This window comes from Cyprinus carpio, chromosome B2 (assembly GCF_018340385.1).
Source record: "Cyprinus carpio isolate SPL01 chromosome B2, ASM1834038v1, whole genome shotgun sequence".
NCBI lineage: Eukaryota > Metazoa > Chordata > Actinopteri > Cypriniformes > Cyprinidae > Cyprinus > Cyprinus carpio.
This window is the reverse complement of record NC_056598.1, coordinates 3,799,727-3,818,788: the sequence shown is the minus strand read 5'-3', so window position 1 is coordinate 3,818,788 and position 19,062 is coordinate 3,799,727. Positions and strand designations below refer to the sequence as shown.

Sequence of the window (19,062 nt, the reverse complement as noted above, 5' to 3'; positions counted from 1 at the left end):
TAGAATCCAATTGTGAACTGAGATTTACAGGCAGTGTATTTTGTCTAATAAAGGCTTCATCTTATTTTGGTGATTGAAATGCACAATTTTCACAGAACAAAAAGATTCAGCTTAAAGTCTGTGTGAACCGGAAGTTGCTGCTGATTTTATTTCAGTGTAGTAACATTTTTCCAGCTGAAACGGTATATCAAATGGAGGGCGTGGTTTTATTTTTACGCTCCTGCTCTCGGTCTCTCACTCATAGGAACCTAACGGTTGGAGGGGTGAATGCCATTCCAGAGTGGAAGCAAACGTTCCGATTTTGATTAAAGATAACCAAAACTATTTTTTTTCTTAGGATTATCTTGCATGGATTAATCAAGACTAGCAATGTGAAGTAGTAAAGTAAAAAGTCCATTTTGCAGACTTTTCAACATGGAGTTATATTTCTATAATTGGAATAAAAAGAACGATTATATTGCAATACCTAGAATTTTTTATTAAAATTACACAATATGTTGGGTACTAGTAAAACAGTCTGTGTAATGTTGATTAGGTTAAGATAGTGTTGTAAATTCTCTCTAAAAAGGTCTAGTCTAGACCTAGGCTTAAGGCCTGTTCACACCAAGGATGATAACTATAAAGTTAAATGTATATTTAATTCTATGAAAATAGCAGAGTCCACACCAAAGCTATAACGATAACACCACAGAGGAACAATATACAGGTCGTTCTCAAAAAATTAGCATATTGTGATAAAAGTTCATTATTTTCCATAATATAATGATAAAAATTAAACTTTCATATATTTTAGATTCATTGCACACCAACTGAATATTTCAGGTCTTTTATTGTTTTAATACTGATGATTTTGGCATACAGCTCATGAAAACCCATAATTCCTATCTCAAAAAATTAGCATATCATGAAAAGGTTCTCTAAATGAGCTATTAACCTAATCATCTGAATCAACTAATTAACTCTAAACACCTGCAAAAGATTCCTGAGGCTTTTAAAACTCCCAGCCTGGTTCATTACTCAAAACCGCAATCATGGGTAAGACTGCCGACCTGACTGCTGTCCAGAAGGCCATCATTGACACCCTCAAGCGAGAGGGTAAGACACAGAAAGAAATTTCTGAACGAATAGGCTGTTCCCAGAGTGCTGTATCAAGGCACCTCAGTGGGAAGTCTGTGGGGAAGGAAAAAGTGTGGCAAAAAAAAACGCTGCACAACGAGAAGAGGTGACCGGACCCTGAGGAGATTGTGGAGAAGGACCGATTCCAGACCTTGGGGGACCTGCGGAAGCAGTGGACTGAGTCTGGAGTAGAAACATCCAGAGCCACCGTGCACAGGCATGTGCTTTTGAACCAGAAACAGCGGCAGAAGCGCATGACCTGGGCTACAGAGAAGCAGCACTGGACTGTTGCTCAGTGGTCCAAAGTACTTTTTTCGGATGAAAGCAAATTTTGCATGTCATTCGGAAATCAAGGTGCCAGAGTCTGGAGGAAGACTGGGGAGAAGGAAATGCCAAAATGCCAGAAGTCCAGTGTCAAGTACCCACAGTCAGTGATGGTCTGGGGTGCCATGTCAGCTGCTGGTGTTGGTCCACTGTGTTTTATCAAGGGCAGGGTCAATGCAGCTAGCTATCAGGAGAATTTGGAGCACTTCATGCTTCCATCTGCTGAAAAGCTTTATGGAGATGAAGATTTCGTTTTTCAGCACGACCTGTCACCTGCTCACAGTGCCAAAAAACATGGTCAGTAAACTGGTAAATGGTTTACTGACCATGGTATTACTGTGCTCAATTGGCCTGCCAACTCTCCTGACCTGAACCCCATAGAGAATCTGTGTGATATTGTGAAGAGAAAGTTGAGAGACGCAAGACCCAACACTCTGGATGAGCTTAAGGCAGCTATCGAAGCATCCTGGGCCTCCATAACACCCTCAGCAGTGCCACAGGCTGAACTAAATTTTGCCTCCATGCCACGCCGCATTGAAGCAGTCATTTCTGCAAAAGGATTCCCGACCAAGTATTGAGTGCATAACTGAACATAATTATTTGAAGGTTGACTTTTTTTGTATTAAAAACACTTTTCTTTTATTGGTCGGATGAAATATGCTAATTTTTTGAGATAGGAATTTTGGGTTTTTCATGAGCTGTATGCCAAAATCATCAGTATTAAAACAATAAAAGACCTGAAATATTTCAGTTGGTGTGCAATGAATCTAAAATATATGAAAGTTTAATTTTTATCATTAAATTATGGAAAATAATGAATTTTTATGACAATATGCTAATTTTTTGAGAAGGACCTGTAGTTAAATTCATTTTCTGAACAATTTTTTTCAGCTCATGAATGGTAAAAACAGACAGGCAAACCGGCAGGCAGCAAAACTACAGCATATGCTTCTAATGAAAAAAATAGTTTCGTTCCTTATGTGGATGCCAGTATGGTTGCTGTTTCAGGAGTGAATCAGTCTTTATTATCTGATTGCGAAGAGAACCTTAAAGGGATAGTTCATCCAAAAATGAAAATTAATTTTTCCTCACCCTCAGCACTCTCTCCCACCTTCAATACCATGACTGATGTGCCCTTGAGCAAGGCACCGAACCCCCAACTGCTCCCTGGGCGCCGCAGCAAAAAATGGTTGCCCACTGCTCCGGGTGTGTGTTCACTTCTGTGTGTTTGCACTTTGGATTATGTGCACTAATTCTGAGTATGGGTCACCATACTTGGCCACATGTCACGTCACATGAATTAGTTATGACTCGCCATGAGATGGTTTTGGATGTTAGTATGAGGGTGCAGATTTTGAAACTGTTTGTAGTTGGTTGCCTGAATTTGCCACATTGACTGCAACAGAAAGCTGCTGTGTTTGACAGTCACTTCTGTCTGAGCTACTACTTCGTAAACTGCTATAATATTGACTTGGGGCATCATAAAAATTTGCACCTTTAGTCAAGTCAAATTACTCCAGCATGTTCTGTATGCTTTTTCAAGCATGTCAGTTCATGGATAGGCCTGCAGACAGCGCTGGATAAAGGCCTTGTCTGGCTCTTCCATTTGTACTCCGTGGCTTAAACTCCTCAACCTTCGGACCAGCGAGTGAAGGAAAGGTGGAGGTCTGACCCGCAGGTGTGTTGGGCTGGATGGGAAGGCTTGGCACTGCTGTAGCCGTATCAGAGCCATGTGAAGGCCAACCCTGCACGCCAGAAGTACCAATTCCTCTTTACACATGAGGACTTGAGGAGGTATGTTGTGTTCTTTGGACTATAAGCAAAGACATGGCAGACACAACATTTAGCAGGACCGGTTTGAGTTGAGTAGTAAGTGTGACGAATCAAGAAAATGTCTTAAATTGGAGATCAAATTAAAAAAGACAAGACTTGTGTACTTTCTTACCAGCTCACAGCTGCCTACTCTGAATCTGGCTTGCTGTCCAGAAGCAAGGAATGACACAAACACCAACTGTTGACCAAGAACTCGAACCCCTATATTTCTGTTGAGGGACAGAAAGAGTGGTCTCAGGGGTGTTGGTGTTTGAGCCTTGTCTGTCCAGTTCCATGTTCTGATCCTTCTCCCGCCTTCATCTAGACTCCGTCCACCCCAAGCATCCATACTCAACCTGCTCCACAGGAAACAAGAGCCACGCAGTTATGTCATTTGTATTTTTGCTGTTCAATTAACTGAGATACTTTTAACCTGAGGGATTATTAGTTTAACCCAAAAATAAAAATTCTGACATAATTTCATGTTGTTTCAAACCAATACGTCTTCTGTTCATCTTCAGAACACAAAGATATTTTATTGATTTATTAAAGATACTATTAATATTCTCTCTTATGTTCTTTGTCCTTCCATTGACACCCAATGAATCCAAAACTTTTACACTTTAAAAAGTACAATAACATTTGAACATGCTTGAGCTTCTATTTCCTATAGTTGATGTGCTCTATGGATGTGCATTGATCAAATGCTGAATAAAGGCCTAAATTAAATATATCTTATAAAGTGATAATGTCTCTTGAATTCAATCCCTTGATTCATAAGAATTACATTTACACAGTCTTTTTGAAAAAAATGTGAATCATCAATATTCTGGTTGATTGGACTTTCAGTCAAAAGTTTCATTCACTGAAGCACTGCCTATTTTCTTTTTTCATTTGTGTTTCAAAAATCACCTAAGTCTCATAGGTTTGGAATGACATGAGGTCGTGAGGTCGAACATTTACACTAGATTAATAAATGCTATATGATACAGTTTATGTTAAAATGAAATGGCTTAATGTTGCTGTGTTTAAATTCTGGGCTGTGTTTAAAATCTTTTGAATGGAAATCTGTTTGTGTGTAGACAGGTTTTTTAAAAAAAATATTGTAACAAAATTTGTAACAAATTAATAGTATTCTCTGCATTGTTGGCTATAATAGAAGAAAATATATAGACAAAAAAAACATCTTTGTGTTTCTGAATGGAAACGTGGAAGTCACAATAGTTCACCCAAAAAAAAAAAAAAACATTTAATCATCAATTACTCATCCTCATGTGACTCTAAACCTGTATGACTTGCTTTCTCAGAAGATATTTTGAAAAATGTTGGTAACCAAACAGTAAGCGAAACATTTCTCAAAATATAATCCATAGATGAAAGAAAATCCTACAGGTTTGAAATGACCTGAGGGTGAGTAAATCTTGACAAAATTTCCTTATTGAACTACCGCTTTAAGCGCTTCAGACTGTCCCCTCCTCTGTTAGATCAATAATCAGTCTGCTTGAGACACTGAGATCTGTGTCAGTGTAATATCAATAGACCCTACCAAATGCTGCCGTTGCTATGGTAACAAGTGGCTCTGCCATTAGACTGAAAGAGGGCTCTGACTGGACAGAGAGGAGTCGGCATGTCATCATGAATGATACAGATCCTTTGCTTCTTGCTGCTGAGAATGATGAGAGCCAAGTTTCCTGAGGGATAGCTGTAGTCATGACAATAAGGACAAACAACAGCAATGTATAATAGACTAAATCCAATTTAAAATTACTTCAAAATCATCTATAGTTTTTAATGATTCATTGCACCACTCTCTTGCCCTTATACCTGTACACTTAAAAAACAAAACAAAAAAAAAAACCTTTTAGTTTGTCTTTTCTGTATCTTACTGAAATTTAAAGTCACAGACAATCCAAGAAATTAATCATTACTTTTTATTTATTTTAAGTTTCATGTGTTTTTTGTTGCCTATCATATTTGATACATCAGGTTTTTATGTCTCATATGTGACGCTGGACCACAAAACCAGTCTTAATTCGCTGGGGTATATTTGTAGGAATAGCCAAAAATACATTGTATGGGTCAAAATTATAGATTTTTCTTTTATGCCAAAAATCATTAGAATATTAAGTAAAGATCATGTTCCATGAAGATATTTTGTACATTTCCCACTGTATATATATCAAAACTTAATTTTTGATTAGTACTATGCATTGCTAAGAACTTAATTTGGACAACTTTAAAGGCAATTTTCTCAATATTTAGATTTTTTTTGCACCCTCAGATTCCAGATTTTCAAATAGTTGTATCTCAGCCAAATATTGTCCTATTCTAACAAACCATACATCAATGGAAAGCTTATTTAAGCTGATGTATACATCTCAATTTCGAAAAAAAAAAATGGACCCTTATGACTGATTTTGTGGTCCTGGGTCACATAGTATCATATGGGAAAAAACATTAGAATTTTATTCAGAGGCCCAAATTGGAAAAACTAAAAGAAGAAAAGAAAATAGCAATTATGTGCAGTTGCTAATATTTACAAGATCAAAATTAAGGTGCAAATCTGATCTGATCTTGTCTTTATGAGAGTATAGCAGATTACTTACATAAAATTAAAATAAATACCAGATGTCACTCCTATATCTCCTAATAATATGTCTTAAGATTATATTTAAATGCTTAGTTACAGTGCCGTGAAAAGGTTTTTGCCTGTCCCAATGCTTTAGAAATGGCTTTATAATCCTTTCCAGACTGATATATGTCAACTATTTTGTTTCTAATCTGTTCTTGAATTTCTTTAGATCATGGCATAATGTGTTGCTCTTTAAACACGCTTCACTTTGTCAGACAGTTTCTATTTAAGTGATTTCTCGATTCAACAGGTCTGGCAGTAATCAGGTCTGGGTTTGGCTAGTGAAATTTAACTCAGCTTTTAAAATAATGTGGTTAATCACAGTTCTTTCATGATTTAACAGGAGGGGGCAATTCATTTTTCACACAGGGCCAGGGTAGTTTTGGACAGCTTTTTTTCCCTTAATAAATGAAATCATCATTAAAAAAACTGCATTTTGAATTTACTTGCATTATCTTTGAGTAATATTAAAAATTGTTTGATGATCTGAATCTTTTAAATGTGACAAATATGCAAACAATTAAAAAAAACAGGAAGGGGGCAAAAACCTTTTCACAGTACTTTATATGATTACAGCTCTCTTTTTATGGTGGGGGGCAAACATATAATGCAATCGCAATGAAATATGATGATTGAGAGATGTAGAAATAAACACTTCACTTGATGTGCATGATTTTTCTAAAAATCACGCATAGATAATCAAGTAAAACTAAATGGCTTCAGTCCAGTTAGTGTTCATATTGAAATATTACTACCAATATAAACGTTATTCTTACATATACTTACATATACAAGATCATAAAAGAGACGTATAACACAACCTGAAGGGGGATAATTTAAATGATACTTAAAGGCCTTTTACTTACTAAAAAATATGAACTATCAATCAGGGGATGACAGAAGGCATGTATTAGATGGTTTTTCAACAAAAGTTTTGGTCATGTTGATAATTTAGAGGCCTTGGAAATTTGCGCATCAAATATGGTACAATAAGATTTATAAGGTTAAATAATAATGGATGAGCATATATAGCCGATTTCACACAGCTATTTCTGCTTAAAAGGACTCATTTAGTATTTCACATTATCAAAAGGATACAAAACTTGTGCAGAAGCATCTGGAAACACAGTGAGAAATTTATCTCCATTAGAGTAGTACTTCTCCAAGAAACTTGAATTGTACTGAAAAAAAGAGACCAGAGCGTTTAGTTCAAGCACATGAGGACACAACTTAAAACTCTAAAAACAGTACTTTATGGTCAGGTACCTGGTGATGAGTTTAAACCAAACTGAATTAACCCCGGATCAAAAGACTCATGTGTCCATTGTCCAGAGGTCTCGTCCACATGCATGAACTCTATAACTTTACAAACATCCTCATTGGGTGGACAGTTAGAGAGCCGGAAACTGATGACTGTTTTATCATGAGGCACATCTGGGAAAAGAAACCATTCATTTACCTCATCAACATTTCTGTAATATCACATCACACACAAACTAATAACTTCACACTTTGGAAGTCATTCAAACATTTAGTGGGTGTTATACAGTAAATCTGATACATTTATTTTTATCCTAAATGTTAAATAAATGTCTAAACAGTGGAAATGGTTTGATTTTAAATGGCGGCTTGTGAAATATGAAAGCACTTTTACTTTCCCTTTACTACAGTGACTGGCATACACTCTGGCAACAGACTTTCCAGGTATGTTACGGAATAATGATTTTTTTATAATTATTTAGGCATTTTATGTAATATAATTTACACATGATATGATGTAATGGAATATAGGTTCAGTATATATAATATTGTCCATGATAAAGAAAAATATTTTAAAACGTTTACAATGCCTGTGCCAAATTCTTAGAAATGTTGTCTATGCATTGTTGGCGTCAATGTTTGTACCATTTTCAAAAAACATTAAAACTTAAACGACACATAAAAATGTTATGTAATCTTGGTGTACCATCAAGTAAAAAAAAAAAGTATTTAAATTTTTTTTTTTTTTCATATTATCAACTTATTCACTGAAGAAGTCCTGAATCAGATATCACTAAAACTGCTTACAACACAAATTTACTGTACAACTTCAGATAGACAGAATATAGTCATATGGACCACTTTTGTAATGCTTTTATTGTGATGTTTTATTGTATAACAGGCAGTTTTTGTAATGGGCATCCTGTCCAACACATGTGGATACTCACTGTTGTTTGATGCCAATGAACTGGCGTGAGCATCTCTGTCATATCTCTGCATCTCTCTCTGCTGCTGTCTGAAACTAAGCCAAAGGTGGGAATAAACAATAAAGAAAAGCATTTCATTCTGTGAAAGCATATTTTAACATTTTCATAATATGATTAAATTACAACAAAGTAGCCTACATGCCATGTCAGTACGTACATTTTTTAACAAAAAATTCTGAAAGAGGTCTATTATGTTATTTACAGTGTCATTGAGACAAGTTTTTAAGGAAACGAAGAACAGAACTTATTTAAAATAGAAATCTTTTGTAAGGTTATAAATGTATTTCCTGTCAGTTTACTTTCTTTACTGTCACTGTCAATTCACTGCATCCTTGTTAAATAAAGTTGTTACGTTTTTTTTTTTTTTTTTTTTTTTTTTTTAACAAAGCCAGAACATAAGTGTATTGTACAACACAAACCTGCGTTTTCCTCTTTCTTGTGCTTTATCTTGTAGTTCTTCGTCCTCAGTGATGAAGGGGTCATCTAGTCGAGCAGGTCCACTAGGCCTTGCATCAGAACGTTTCATAGCTAGATGCTTTTCATGGACCACAATCTCAAACAACTCTCTGTATTCCTCACAGCAGAAGTCCTGAAGTCCAATAAGACGATCATAAACGTCATATCATAAAAAAGTGCAGAAGCAGTAAATGTTAGTGTTGGCTGCATCCTTTTCTCAAAAGACGAACCTCTCGTGTCTCTGCATAAACCAGATCCAGAGGCGGCCAAGCTCTCGAACCACAGAACTGACAGCATATTGGAGAGTCCAGTTGCTGTTGGTGCTGGGTAAAAACATCAACAATGTTATAAATGTTACACTTTTACCATGGCAGTGATCAAATGAATGGCTACCTGAGGACTGTACATCCTTTCCTGGGACTCTCTTTTGTATCTTAGAAGTCCTGGAAGCCCACGGCAGAGATCTGCTGAGGATTCCAACGTCTGGAAATACTCCTGCTCCATCTGCTGGACAGTACAGAAAATAAGACCATAAGGGTGAACAGGTTAAGAAAAAAACATTAATTTTTTTTAAACACTAAAAGCACAACCTGTTTTCTTGTTGTACGTAAATTCGGTACACTGTAAAAAAAAAATAATAATAATAATAATAATAAATAAATTGGAAATAAAAGTTGTAAATAAAGATTATTGGAGTATGTTTTAGAAAATAAGTACTATTTTAGTCTTTATACTTCAAAAATTTCATGTTTAATTCAATGTTATATGCAGTTTTTTATAATTATAACATTTTCTAAAGCAATTTCTGAGTAAAAACTGTTTCAAACTCTGCACCATTATTTATTTATTTATTTTCAGTTCAAGTGATCTCTGTGTAAAAAAATAAAAATCAAAAAGCACAAGTTTCCATAATGTAAAAAACTTTCAATGTCTGTAAATATCATAAATGCTTCTTACACAATCAATATAATTTAGGAGTGTACCCATCTCTGAATCCATCACTGCCAAATCAGCATCTGACAAAGTGAAAAACAACTTTAATATAGATGTAATTCTTATAACTGCTATGGTATTTTCTGGGATACACATCAGGTAGTATTATTTTCATTTTAGTTAGGTGCTCTAAAATCAGAATATCATTCAATCTCTCAATCATATCACACTAATGAGTTATAATAATAAAAAAAAAGTTTAAGAACTTAAAAAAGCACACACAAAATCTTAATGTTTCTGCCAAACAACTTACACTCTAAATTCAAAACAAATTCTGCAAATGATGATGAACTGATATGCTCACCTTGCTGAAAAGTTCTCTTTTGATTTTCCATATCACACGGGTATTCCTGGGAGCATATGATCAATATTCCAATGGTCCAGATTATATTTTACCTGCAGTTTCTTATACATCACACTTTTTTTCTCTCCTTGAGTAGAGAAAATATACAAGTATATGAAATATTAGATATTTTATTCCTCTGTCACACTTTATCTTCTGAATAATGATCAAACCTGAGGTGAGGAATGCTTAGCTGGATTGTTCCACAGCAGTGCATTGAAGGTATGCACCCAGTGCAGTGTTGATGGTATCCATGGATATTTGAGAGCTCTTAGGGGAGTTGTCCAGCCTGTATCAAACGCTGTGGGAGACCGTATAGCTTTCAGGCAGACCTGAGTGTCAAAACAGAAGCACACTGTTGCACTTGTGTCTTGGTATAAATTTTACACAACTAGTATGTTTGTAAATAATTCATCACATATTTAGTTTTCTCTCACTGTATGTTTGTACTGTATTTGATTGGGTTGTATGTACCCAAATTATCAAAAGTATTAATTATTATGTTACATTATTATATTAATTTTTATTATGTTAAATTAAACAATTATTATCAACAATTATTTAAACTGCGTGTATATCAAAATGCATGTTTTCTGCGCAAAAATAAGGGTCATTTTTGGCTTTGGACTAAAACAAAATGCAGAAGGGCTTTTTGAAAAATGCAAATTCATTCTCTCTTCATTCTTTTGCTTTATGCCAGGAATATAGCCATTTCCCCTGGTAGCCTCAGTATACAAAGCAGCGCAGCACCTAATTTTGCAACTTGCAGAGCTGGTATTTAATCAATTAAACCTTAGCGGTTTTTGAAGTGTAAAGCTATCTCAATAATGGGCCATGCCCAAGTCAGTAGCTACTTCAATCACCTGGAGACTGCACAGCGTAGCGACTTTGTCCCACCCTGGTGGATTATATGATACACCACAGAGTTGCTGCCTGTTCTCACTAGCACATGCTTGTGATGAATGAACTGTAGCAACCCCTTGAGGCAAAAAACTTCATCAAATTTGAGCACACCAAAGACCACCAAAGACCAACTTACCCCCCAACTGACCATAAAATGACCAGCCCTGACAGACAGCTCTCCAGCCTTGTCAGTGATTCATCTGTTGTGATCAATGCTGTTCTGTGAGGAAGAACTCCTAGTGGAACTCCTCTGAGAAGAAAGTCTCTGTTCCTCCAGGGGAGCAGAGCCTTCATGCAGAACTGTGTCACCAACACTCTACTCCTTTGTCTTTATTAGATGGAGATGAAATTAATTAACCAACACTGTATGCCACGCACTCTCAACAGGCCCAGAAGGATCACCATTGATGCTGCTGCTATCAGCCAAAACAACTTCTGTAATTTGTGTGCATTCACCAGTTTTCCTGACTGGAAATGTCTTAATGCTTTCCCCAGACTGTTGGCCCTCTGAGGTGAGACGTGCATTCATTATCACAGAATCAAAATGGATCCCCAGAAAGTTCACTTGTTGTTGAGGCTGGAGACTGCTGTTCTTCCAGTTTACAGTGGAACCAAGGGATTGAATATGAGCCAGTACTTTCTCTGTGTCCATTACTCCTTGATTTAGAGTGGAGATGCAGATCAACCAATCGTCTAGATATGGAAGAATTCTTATACCCTGTAACTGAACGGGAGGCTAAGGCCTGAGACTATTCGAGTAATACTCTTTGTGAATCATTTTGAATGAAAGTACCTTTAAGTATTATTTGAGACTCATGAGGTTGGGAATGGCCGATAACCACCCCATTTTTTTCCCCAATTGTGGAGTAACACCATTTTGCTGTGCGCTGGGAGTCACCTCTAAAAATGGCTCCTTTTTTTTCAACACACTTTGAACTTCCTTCACTAAAACTGGCTCTAAAAAGGGTATCCTTGACAATAGTCATTTGGACCCCTGGAAAGAGATGTAAAACTGCAGTTGACACCCATAAGTAACCATGGACAACCCCTGGGGGAAGTGAGGTGGGAATTTGACTGTTGACATGAAGCTATGTTCTTGGACACCAGCAGGCCACACCACATCCTGTCAGACAGGCCATTGCTTTGAGGTGTTTTAAACCTTTGTTTAAAGGCCAAGGAATAGCCGCAACCCCTTTGAATAGTCTCCTTCAATGTATGCATGCTCAGGTCTGTCCAGCATTTCCTGAGAATCTGGATGAAAGACATGACCAGACATTACTGGTAAATTCATCAGTTTGCTCCTTATGGCAAAGAAGTCTGAGCCAGCCATATCTGCCTGTGACATAAGACAGCTGATGATATAACCTTACTTACATCAGTGTTTGTTGTTAATGTGCTACCAAAGCCAAATCAACACACACACACACACACACACACACACACACACTGAATTTGCCACTGATAATTCAAAACGCCAGTTTTTGAGCAGTGTAGAGTAGCGCTTGCTGTTTGTCATTTCTCTAATCACAAAATGCAGACATGGTTTTATGTTTACGCAGCGCAATATGCAACGCAACACGTAAAAAGACAGTATAAGTCATTATAATCAGTAATCATGTCCTCACTAGACTGCAACAAATGCCTCGTTTTGTAATGGGTTTTATTGGTTGTGTCCTCGTCGCGGGGACACACGGCATCACAGTATGGTAGGGGCATAACATTTCCGTCACGCTTGAGGCATTCGGCCAATCACAACGCATTGCATAGCTGGCCAATCAGCATACACCTCGCTTTTCAGACCGATGAGCTTTGTAAAAATCGACACGTTTCAGAAGACAGGGCATAGAGGAGCAACAATAATGGACAGTATGTGTAAAATAATGTGTTTTTTGAACCTTAAACCACATAAACACATTGCATTACACCAAATCCACAAAATAATGTTCTTTTTAGCAACGTCATATGACCCCTTTAAATTAAATTACACAGTAGATGTGTGATCCATCTTAACACGAATGTACTGTCCCTGAGCACATTCGTCACATGTGTTAAAAATCTCTTTTTGCAGTGTAGTGTCATATCCACATAAATCATTATTATGGTTTTCTGTGGCTAGGACCTGCAGTTCCTAAAAGGAATTAGGTTTACAACTAAACTAAAAACACCAAGTATTCAAAATATCTTAGGACAGCAGAGGAAATGAGAAAGACCAGGATGTTGTTAACATGCATGGTTTATTTGCTCTTCCTTAGGATTGCAAGTGTCCTGGGACAGGTGAGGAAGTGAGTGGGAGCTGGTGGAGCTGCTCAGAGACGATATCAAACTCCAGAGAGAGACAGAGGAGAGAACGGAGAGACTGTTTTCTCTTCTTGAGAGAATGGTTAACAAACTATTTATTAGCCATTCTCAGTGGAAAAATGGGAACAGTACAATTTTCAATATCTTTTTTTTTTAAATGTCACATTGTAAATGAAACAACCCACTTTCTGTAGTTTATTTTTGTGATGTAAGTTAAAAATGATATTAATAAGTTGTATACATTATTCTTCTTTGTAGTGTAATTTATTTGAGAGTACTTTCTGTATATTTTGTATTTTTGTTTTGCATATTCACACGTGTAAATAAAAGTAATTATGTACATTGCTAATTTTTAATGTAGTTAATATTTTTTTTCACAAAACATTCTTCTATATGTTTATTTATTTATTTATTGTTTGTCCTGTAAAAATTTTTTTTGCACATGAAAACAAACTGTTCTATACATTACTGAAAGTACTTTTACCACTATTTACAGGATCGCTTAGGTTTAACATCAGAAAAACAACATCAATATTGAGCCCAGCTCTGCCTCCTGGTCTTCTGGGGTTTTCGGGAGGTGGATTACTTGGTGGTGAATGGCCAGTGGAACGAGGCATGTCAAACACTCTGGAGACCACTCTGTATGATGTACCACTGGCCAGACAGAAAAGAAACACCATGTCTGCCACCCCATCACTGGTGACGTTCACTTCCCAGAAGATCCAGCAGCACTGTCAGGGCAGCCGAAAACATGCAGTTAAAAAAAACCTGTCCAGCACTGATACATTCAGCTTTATCTTGCAGTACGGGGGTCTGGTCTGATTTAGGGAAAGAAGGAAAAGAAAAACGGTTTAAAGTGGTGACAAAGTAATTAATAGAAGAAAATATTGAGGTACTTTAGTAAACTATACTTTTAGTAACTACTAATACCACATTGGGGGAAAAATACTAGTCATATTTAAAACCTTAGTTAAGGGATAGTTTCACCCAAAAATGAAAATTTTTGGGTGAACTATCCTTTAAGTAAAAGTATTATCTTGAGAGTAAAAGTAAAGATATTCAGTATTGTTTTGAAAAAGAATTTGTCAGGGTGGTTTTGCATTAACATTACTGCTGCACTACTGTGTATGCTGTTGCATTTTGCTTCCGAATGTGTTTAAGGTTGTTAAATTTCAAATAGCCTACTTCATATACTCTTGGGCAGTTAAATCTACAACAATGCATCAAAAGACCGTATTTTTATGGTGCTGCTGTCCTGTGAGAAAAAAAAAAAAAACATAGTAACCTACTTCACATTTGTACTGAATACTTAACAAATGTGCTTCGTTACAGTCCACCACTGGTCATTTTGAAAATGTAACTAACATTTATTTTCAGAATATTAACAAAGTAGTTAATACTACAGCTGCAACCCATATCAAAGGCTGCATCCGAAGAACAGAACACCCAGTCATACATAGGACTGTTCAGCTTTCACAGCTGCCGCTGATCATTGAGCTGAACAATGCATAATTTATTTTTATTTATGCACAGTTTTATTTTATGGTTACTTAACTGCCTAAAATCAAGGTTGCAAGGGTTATTGCAAATCATAATGAAATCAGGGCCGTACACCATGGTCAAGACAATAAACTATTATAAAATCGCACCTTGGTAACATATCAGTCAGCATTTGAACTGCTATGTGCATGAGTTTGTATTCTTTTTTTATATATATGTATCATTAAATTATTCAAGTCAGTTCAAACGCAATGCCAGCATTTAAAGTTGTAATCCAGCAAGGTCGCAGCAAAACCAATATGGCCAAAGTCTTGGCTAAGCCTGAGGCTACATCACCCGGCGCCGCCGGGGGGTGAAGCATTCCCCACCAACTCCTTCAGTACAATATAAAATATAAAGACAAAATGAGCAGAGCAATGCTGGGCTCCAGAACTTTTTTAAAATCCTGTCAGGATGGCAGTGTCCTCTCGCACCGTTGCTATGCGACGAAGCGGCAATCAACACCTGGTGGCGCATGGAAATCCTCCAAAGGCGGAGCGTCTTATGCACTTCGAAGTGTCCCTTTGTGCACAAGTCTGCACACTTCGGAATCCGCCGCTTCACTTTGGGACACAGCTAGTGAATCTCGCGTAGTAATCAAATGGAACAGGTGATTTGCCTTTTAATTACGCGTTAATTTATGGAACGTGCGAGTGCTTAAAGCAGCGCAGTACCGCGCGGTATTTAATAGACGCATCACATGCTTCACGAGCATGTGCTACAATGGAATTTTGGAAAATATGGGGAAGGTTGTTAATTATACAAAGTTTTTTCACATGCTTACCTTTAATACACTGCAGAAATCTGCTACGGTTTTCTGGAACGGAAAAAACGAACAATGAAGGTGGCGAAGATATTTCAGAAAAAAATATATCAGACCACAAGGGATATTTTGAGCCCTTAGCTGATTTTGACCATCTTGGTGATAACGCCGGAGTTTCAGGTATGTAATTATGCTTGGTTAATATTGGTGTATAAATATGTAAATTGAAAATTTGAATGTAAGAGAACTATATCTACACATTTCAGGTCTTCAGAAAAAATCATTAACTAAAGGACAGCTACTCAGTTCTTCTGAAGCAGCCTGGGATGCCATGTCTCCAAAGTTGAGGTGTGGTGACGATCTCGTGAAGTTACAACTCAGTGGTCCAGAAGTAGCAAATGTTGAACTCTGTCGAGGTAACCTGAAAATGTATTATGTTTGTTTACTAAAGTTTTTGATACCAGTATTGTCTTCGAGCTGTACTAACTTGCTTGTCCCACCTAGACTTTACATGCTTCAATACAAAATAGAATTCCATATAGTTTTGTAATAGTCCTTATACCTTTGTCACAGGTAATGGGGTGCCTGTTCCTCTCACTCAGTTGCCACCTCACTGTGGACACACAGCACTCACTTATGCAGGTCTTGTCTATGCTACTCCCTATGATGGATGTGGTGTTGTGCAACAGGTATTGCTTTTGCCATTCAATTTAGCACGAAAACTGGGTAATGTATACCAACCTTGATGTTCATTGTTTTTTTCAGGGAGGGTATTATGTGATGCAGATACAGTGGCAGGGAAACTCTGCAGTCATTACTTGTCCTATGACCTCTACCATTGCAAATGAAACCTTCCTGGGACCTCATCCTCCTAAATATCTGCACATTTTGCTGCCTCCCTTCTCTCCTGATACACAAAGTCCAGATGCACCTGCAATGCCACAAGTGTCTGATACTGCAACACTGAAGCCACCACCTCTTGTGTACCCTCAAGTGTATCCACAAGGGTTTTGGCCTTTCCCTCATTATCTTTATCCTGGAAGGGTTTATGCCACAGCTAAACAAACGGAGAAACCTGTTACAACTACTCTAGTTTCCCAAGCACCAACTGGAGAACCTCAACCTCCCAAATACCCCGAGATGTCTTGGCCACACTACCATCCTGATTACCTCTATCATGGCAGACCAAAACCACTTTGACCTGTTCCAGCCTCTGGCTCTGACACTAAATCAGATGCACCAGCTGAAAAGCCTCAACCTCCCAAATACCCCCAGAAGCCATGGCCTTTATCCTGGTTTACCCTTCTGGTGACCCAAAACCTGTTTCCCCCCCTCCGCCCTCCCTGCCTCTGCTTTGACACTGAATCGGATGCACCAGCTGAAAAGCCTCAACCTCCCAAATACCCCCAGAAGACTTGGCCTTATCCTGGTTGGCAGCATCCTGGCTACCCTTCTGGTGACCCAAAACCTGTCCCAGCCTCTGGCTCTGAATCGGATGCACCAGGTGAAAAGCCTCACCCTCCCAAATACCCCCAGAAGACTTGGCCTTATCCTGGTTGGCAGTATCCTGGCTACCCTTCTGGTGACTCAAAACCTGTTCCTGCCTCTGGCTCTGACACTGAATCGGATGCACCAGGTGAAAAGCCTCACCCTCCCAAATACCCCCAGAAAGCCTTGGCCTTATCCTGGTTACCCTTCTGGTGACCCAAAACCCGTTCCCGACTCCGGCTCTGACACTGAATCGGATGCACCACGTGAAAAGCCTCAACCTCCCAAATACCCCCAGAAGCCTTGGCCTTATCCTGGTTGGCAGCATCCTGGCTACCCTTCTGGTGACCCAAAACCTGTTACAGCCTCTGGCTCTGAATCGGATGCACCAGGTGAAAAGCCTCACCCTCCCAAATACCCCCAGAAGACTTGGCCTTATCCTGGTTGGCAGTATCCTGGCTACCCTTCTGGTGACTCAAAACCTGTTCCTGCCTCTGGCTCTGACACTGAATCGATGCACCAGGTGAAAAGCCTCACCCTCCCAAATACCCCCAGAAGCCTTGGCCTTATCCTGGTTACCCTTCTGGTGACCCAAAACCCGTTCCCGACTCCGGCTCTGACACTGAATCGGATGCACCACATGAAAAGCCTCAACCTCCCAAATACCCCCAGAAGCCTTGGCCTTATCCTGGTTGGCAGCATCCTGGCTACCCTTCTGGTGACCCAAACCCTGTCCCAGCCTCTGGCTCTGAATCGGATGCACCAGGTGAAAAGCCTCACCCTCCCAAATACCCCCAGAAGACTTGGCCTTATCCTGGTTGGCAGTATCCTGGCTACCCTTCTGGTGACCCAAAACCTGTTCCCGCCTCTGGCTCTGACACTGAATCGGATGCACCAGGTGAAAAGCCTCACCCTCCCAAATACCCCCAGAAGCCTTGGCCCTTATCCTGGCTACCCTTCTGGTGACCCAAAACCCTGTTCCAGCTTCTGGCTCTGACACTGAATCGGATACACCAGGTGAAAAGCCTCACCCTCCCAAATACCCACAGAAGACTTGGCCTTATCCTGGTTGGCAGTATCCTGGCTACCCTTCTGGTGACCCAAAACCTGTTCCAGCTTCTGGCTCTGAATCGGATGCACCAGCTGAAAAGCCTCAACCTCCCAAATACCCCCAGAAGCCTTGGCCTTATCCTGGTTGGCAGTATCCTGGTTACCCTTCTGGTGACCCAAAACCTGTCCTCCCGCCTCTGGCTCTGACACTGAATCGGATGCACCAGGTGAAAAGCCTCACCCTCCCAAATACCCCCAGAAGCCTTGGCCTTATCCTGGCTACCCTTCTGGTGACCCAAAACCTGTTCCAGCCTCTGGCTCTGACACTGAATCGGATGCACCAGGTGAAAAGCCTCAACCTCCGAAATACCCCAGAAGCTTTGGCCTTATCCTGGTTGGCAGCATCCTGGTTACCCTTCTGGTGACCCAAACCCTGTTCCCCTGTTCCCCCAAACCGCCTCTGGCTCTGACACTGAATCGGATGCACCAGGTAAAAAGCCTCACCCTCCCAAATACCCCCAGAAGCCTTGGCCTTATCCCTGGCTACCCTTCTGGTGACCCAAAACCTGTTCCAGCCTCTGGCTCTGAATCGGATGCACCAGCTGAAAAGCCTCAACCTCCCAAATACCCCCAGAAGCCTTGGCCTTATCCTGGTTGGCAGTATCCTGGCTACCCTTCTGGTGACCCAAAACCTGTTCCCCCCCGCCTCTGGCTCTGACACTGAATCAGATGCACCAGGTGAAAAAGCCTCACCCTCCCAAATACCCCCAGACGCCTTGGCCTTATCCTGGCTACCCTTTCTGGTGACCCAAACCCCTGTTCCAGCTTCTGGCTCTGACACTGAATCGGATGCACCAGGTGAAAAGCCTCAACCTCCGAAATACCAGAAGCAGCTTTGGCGCCTTATCCTGGTTGGCAGCATCCTGGCTACCCTTCTGTTGACCCAAAACCTGTCCCAGCCTCTGGCTCTGAATCGGATGCACCAGGTGAAAAGCCTCACCCTCCCAAATACCCCCAGAAGCCTTGGCCTTATCCTGGCTACCCTTCTGGTGACCCAAAACCTGTTCCAGCCTCTGGCTCTGAATCGGATGCACCAGGT

The 19,062-nt window shown here is 39.4% G+C and overlaps 2 protein-coding genes across 2 annotated transcripts; one reads left to right on the top strand and one right to left on the bottom strand.

Moving 5' to 3' along the window:
• Nucleotides 1-2,608: 2,608 nt before the first annotated feature.
• LOC109094393 (glutamate-rich protein 6) lies at nucleotides 2,609-10,060 on the bottom strand. Its single transcript, XM_042719333.1, has 11 exons — nucleotides 9,884-10,060; nucleotides 9,544-9,602; nucleotides 8,980-9,093; nucleotides 8,817-8,909; nucleotides 8,550-8,719; nucleotides 8,092-8,165; nucleotides 7,183-7,318; nucleotides 6,983-7,120; nucleotides 4,799-4,954; nucleotides 3,386-3,608; nucleotides 2,609-3,253 (listed from the first exon to the last, which is right to left on the bottom strand). The coding sequence occupies exons 1-11, from the start codon at nucleotides 9,912-9,914 to the stop codon at nucleotides 2,993-2,995; spliced, it is 1,455 nt and encodes a 484-aa protein (XP_042575267.1). The 5' UTR covers nucleotides 9,915-10,060; the 3' UTR covers nucleotides 2,609-2,992.
• A 5,371-nt stretch (nucleotides 10,061-15,431) lies between these two features.
• LOC109093785 lies at nucleotides 15,432-16,625 on the top strand. The gene is made up of 4 exons (XM_019107462.2): nucleotides 15,432-15,605; nucleotides 15,692-15,841; nucleotides 15,999-16,114; nucleotides 16,191-16,625. Exons 2-4 carry the CDS (start codon nucleotides 15,757-15,759, stop codon nucleotides 16,623-16,625), a joined length of 636 nt encoding a protein of 211 aa, XP_018963007.2. The 5' UTR covers nucleotides 15,432-15,605; nucleotides 15,692-15,756.
• Nucleotides 16,626-19,062: the final 2,437 nt, after the last annotated feature.

Coding starts and splice junctions, on each gene's coding strand:
- LOC109094393 (XM_042719333.1), bottom strand. CDS start 9,914: ATGGAAAATCAAAAGAGAACTTTTCAGCAAG. Junction 8,910..8,979: donor AAAGGATGTACAGTCCTCAG/GTAGCCATTCAT, acceptor GTTTTTACCCAG/CACCAACAGCAACTGGACTC. Junction 7,319..8,091: donor TTCATTGGCATCAAACAACA/GTGAGTATCCAC, acceptor TTCTTTTCCCAG/ATGTGCCTCATGATAAAACA.
- LOC109093785 (XM_019107462.2), top strand. CDS start 15,757: ATGTCTCCAAAGTTGAGGTGTGGTGACGATCTCGTGAAGTTACAACTC. Junction 15,842..15,998: donor AAATGTTGAACTCTGTCGAG/GTAACCTGAAAA, acceptor CCTTTGTCACAG/GTAATGGGGTGCCTGTTCCT. Junction 16,115..16,190: donor GATGTGGTGTTGTGCAACAG/GTATTGCTTTTG, acceptor TGTTTTTTTCAG/GGAGGGTATTATGTGATGCA.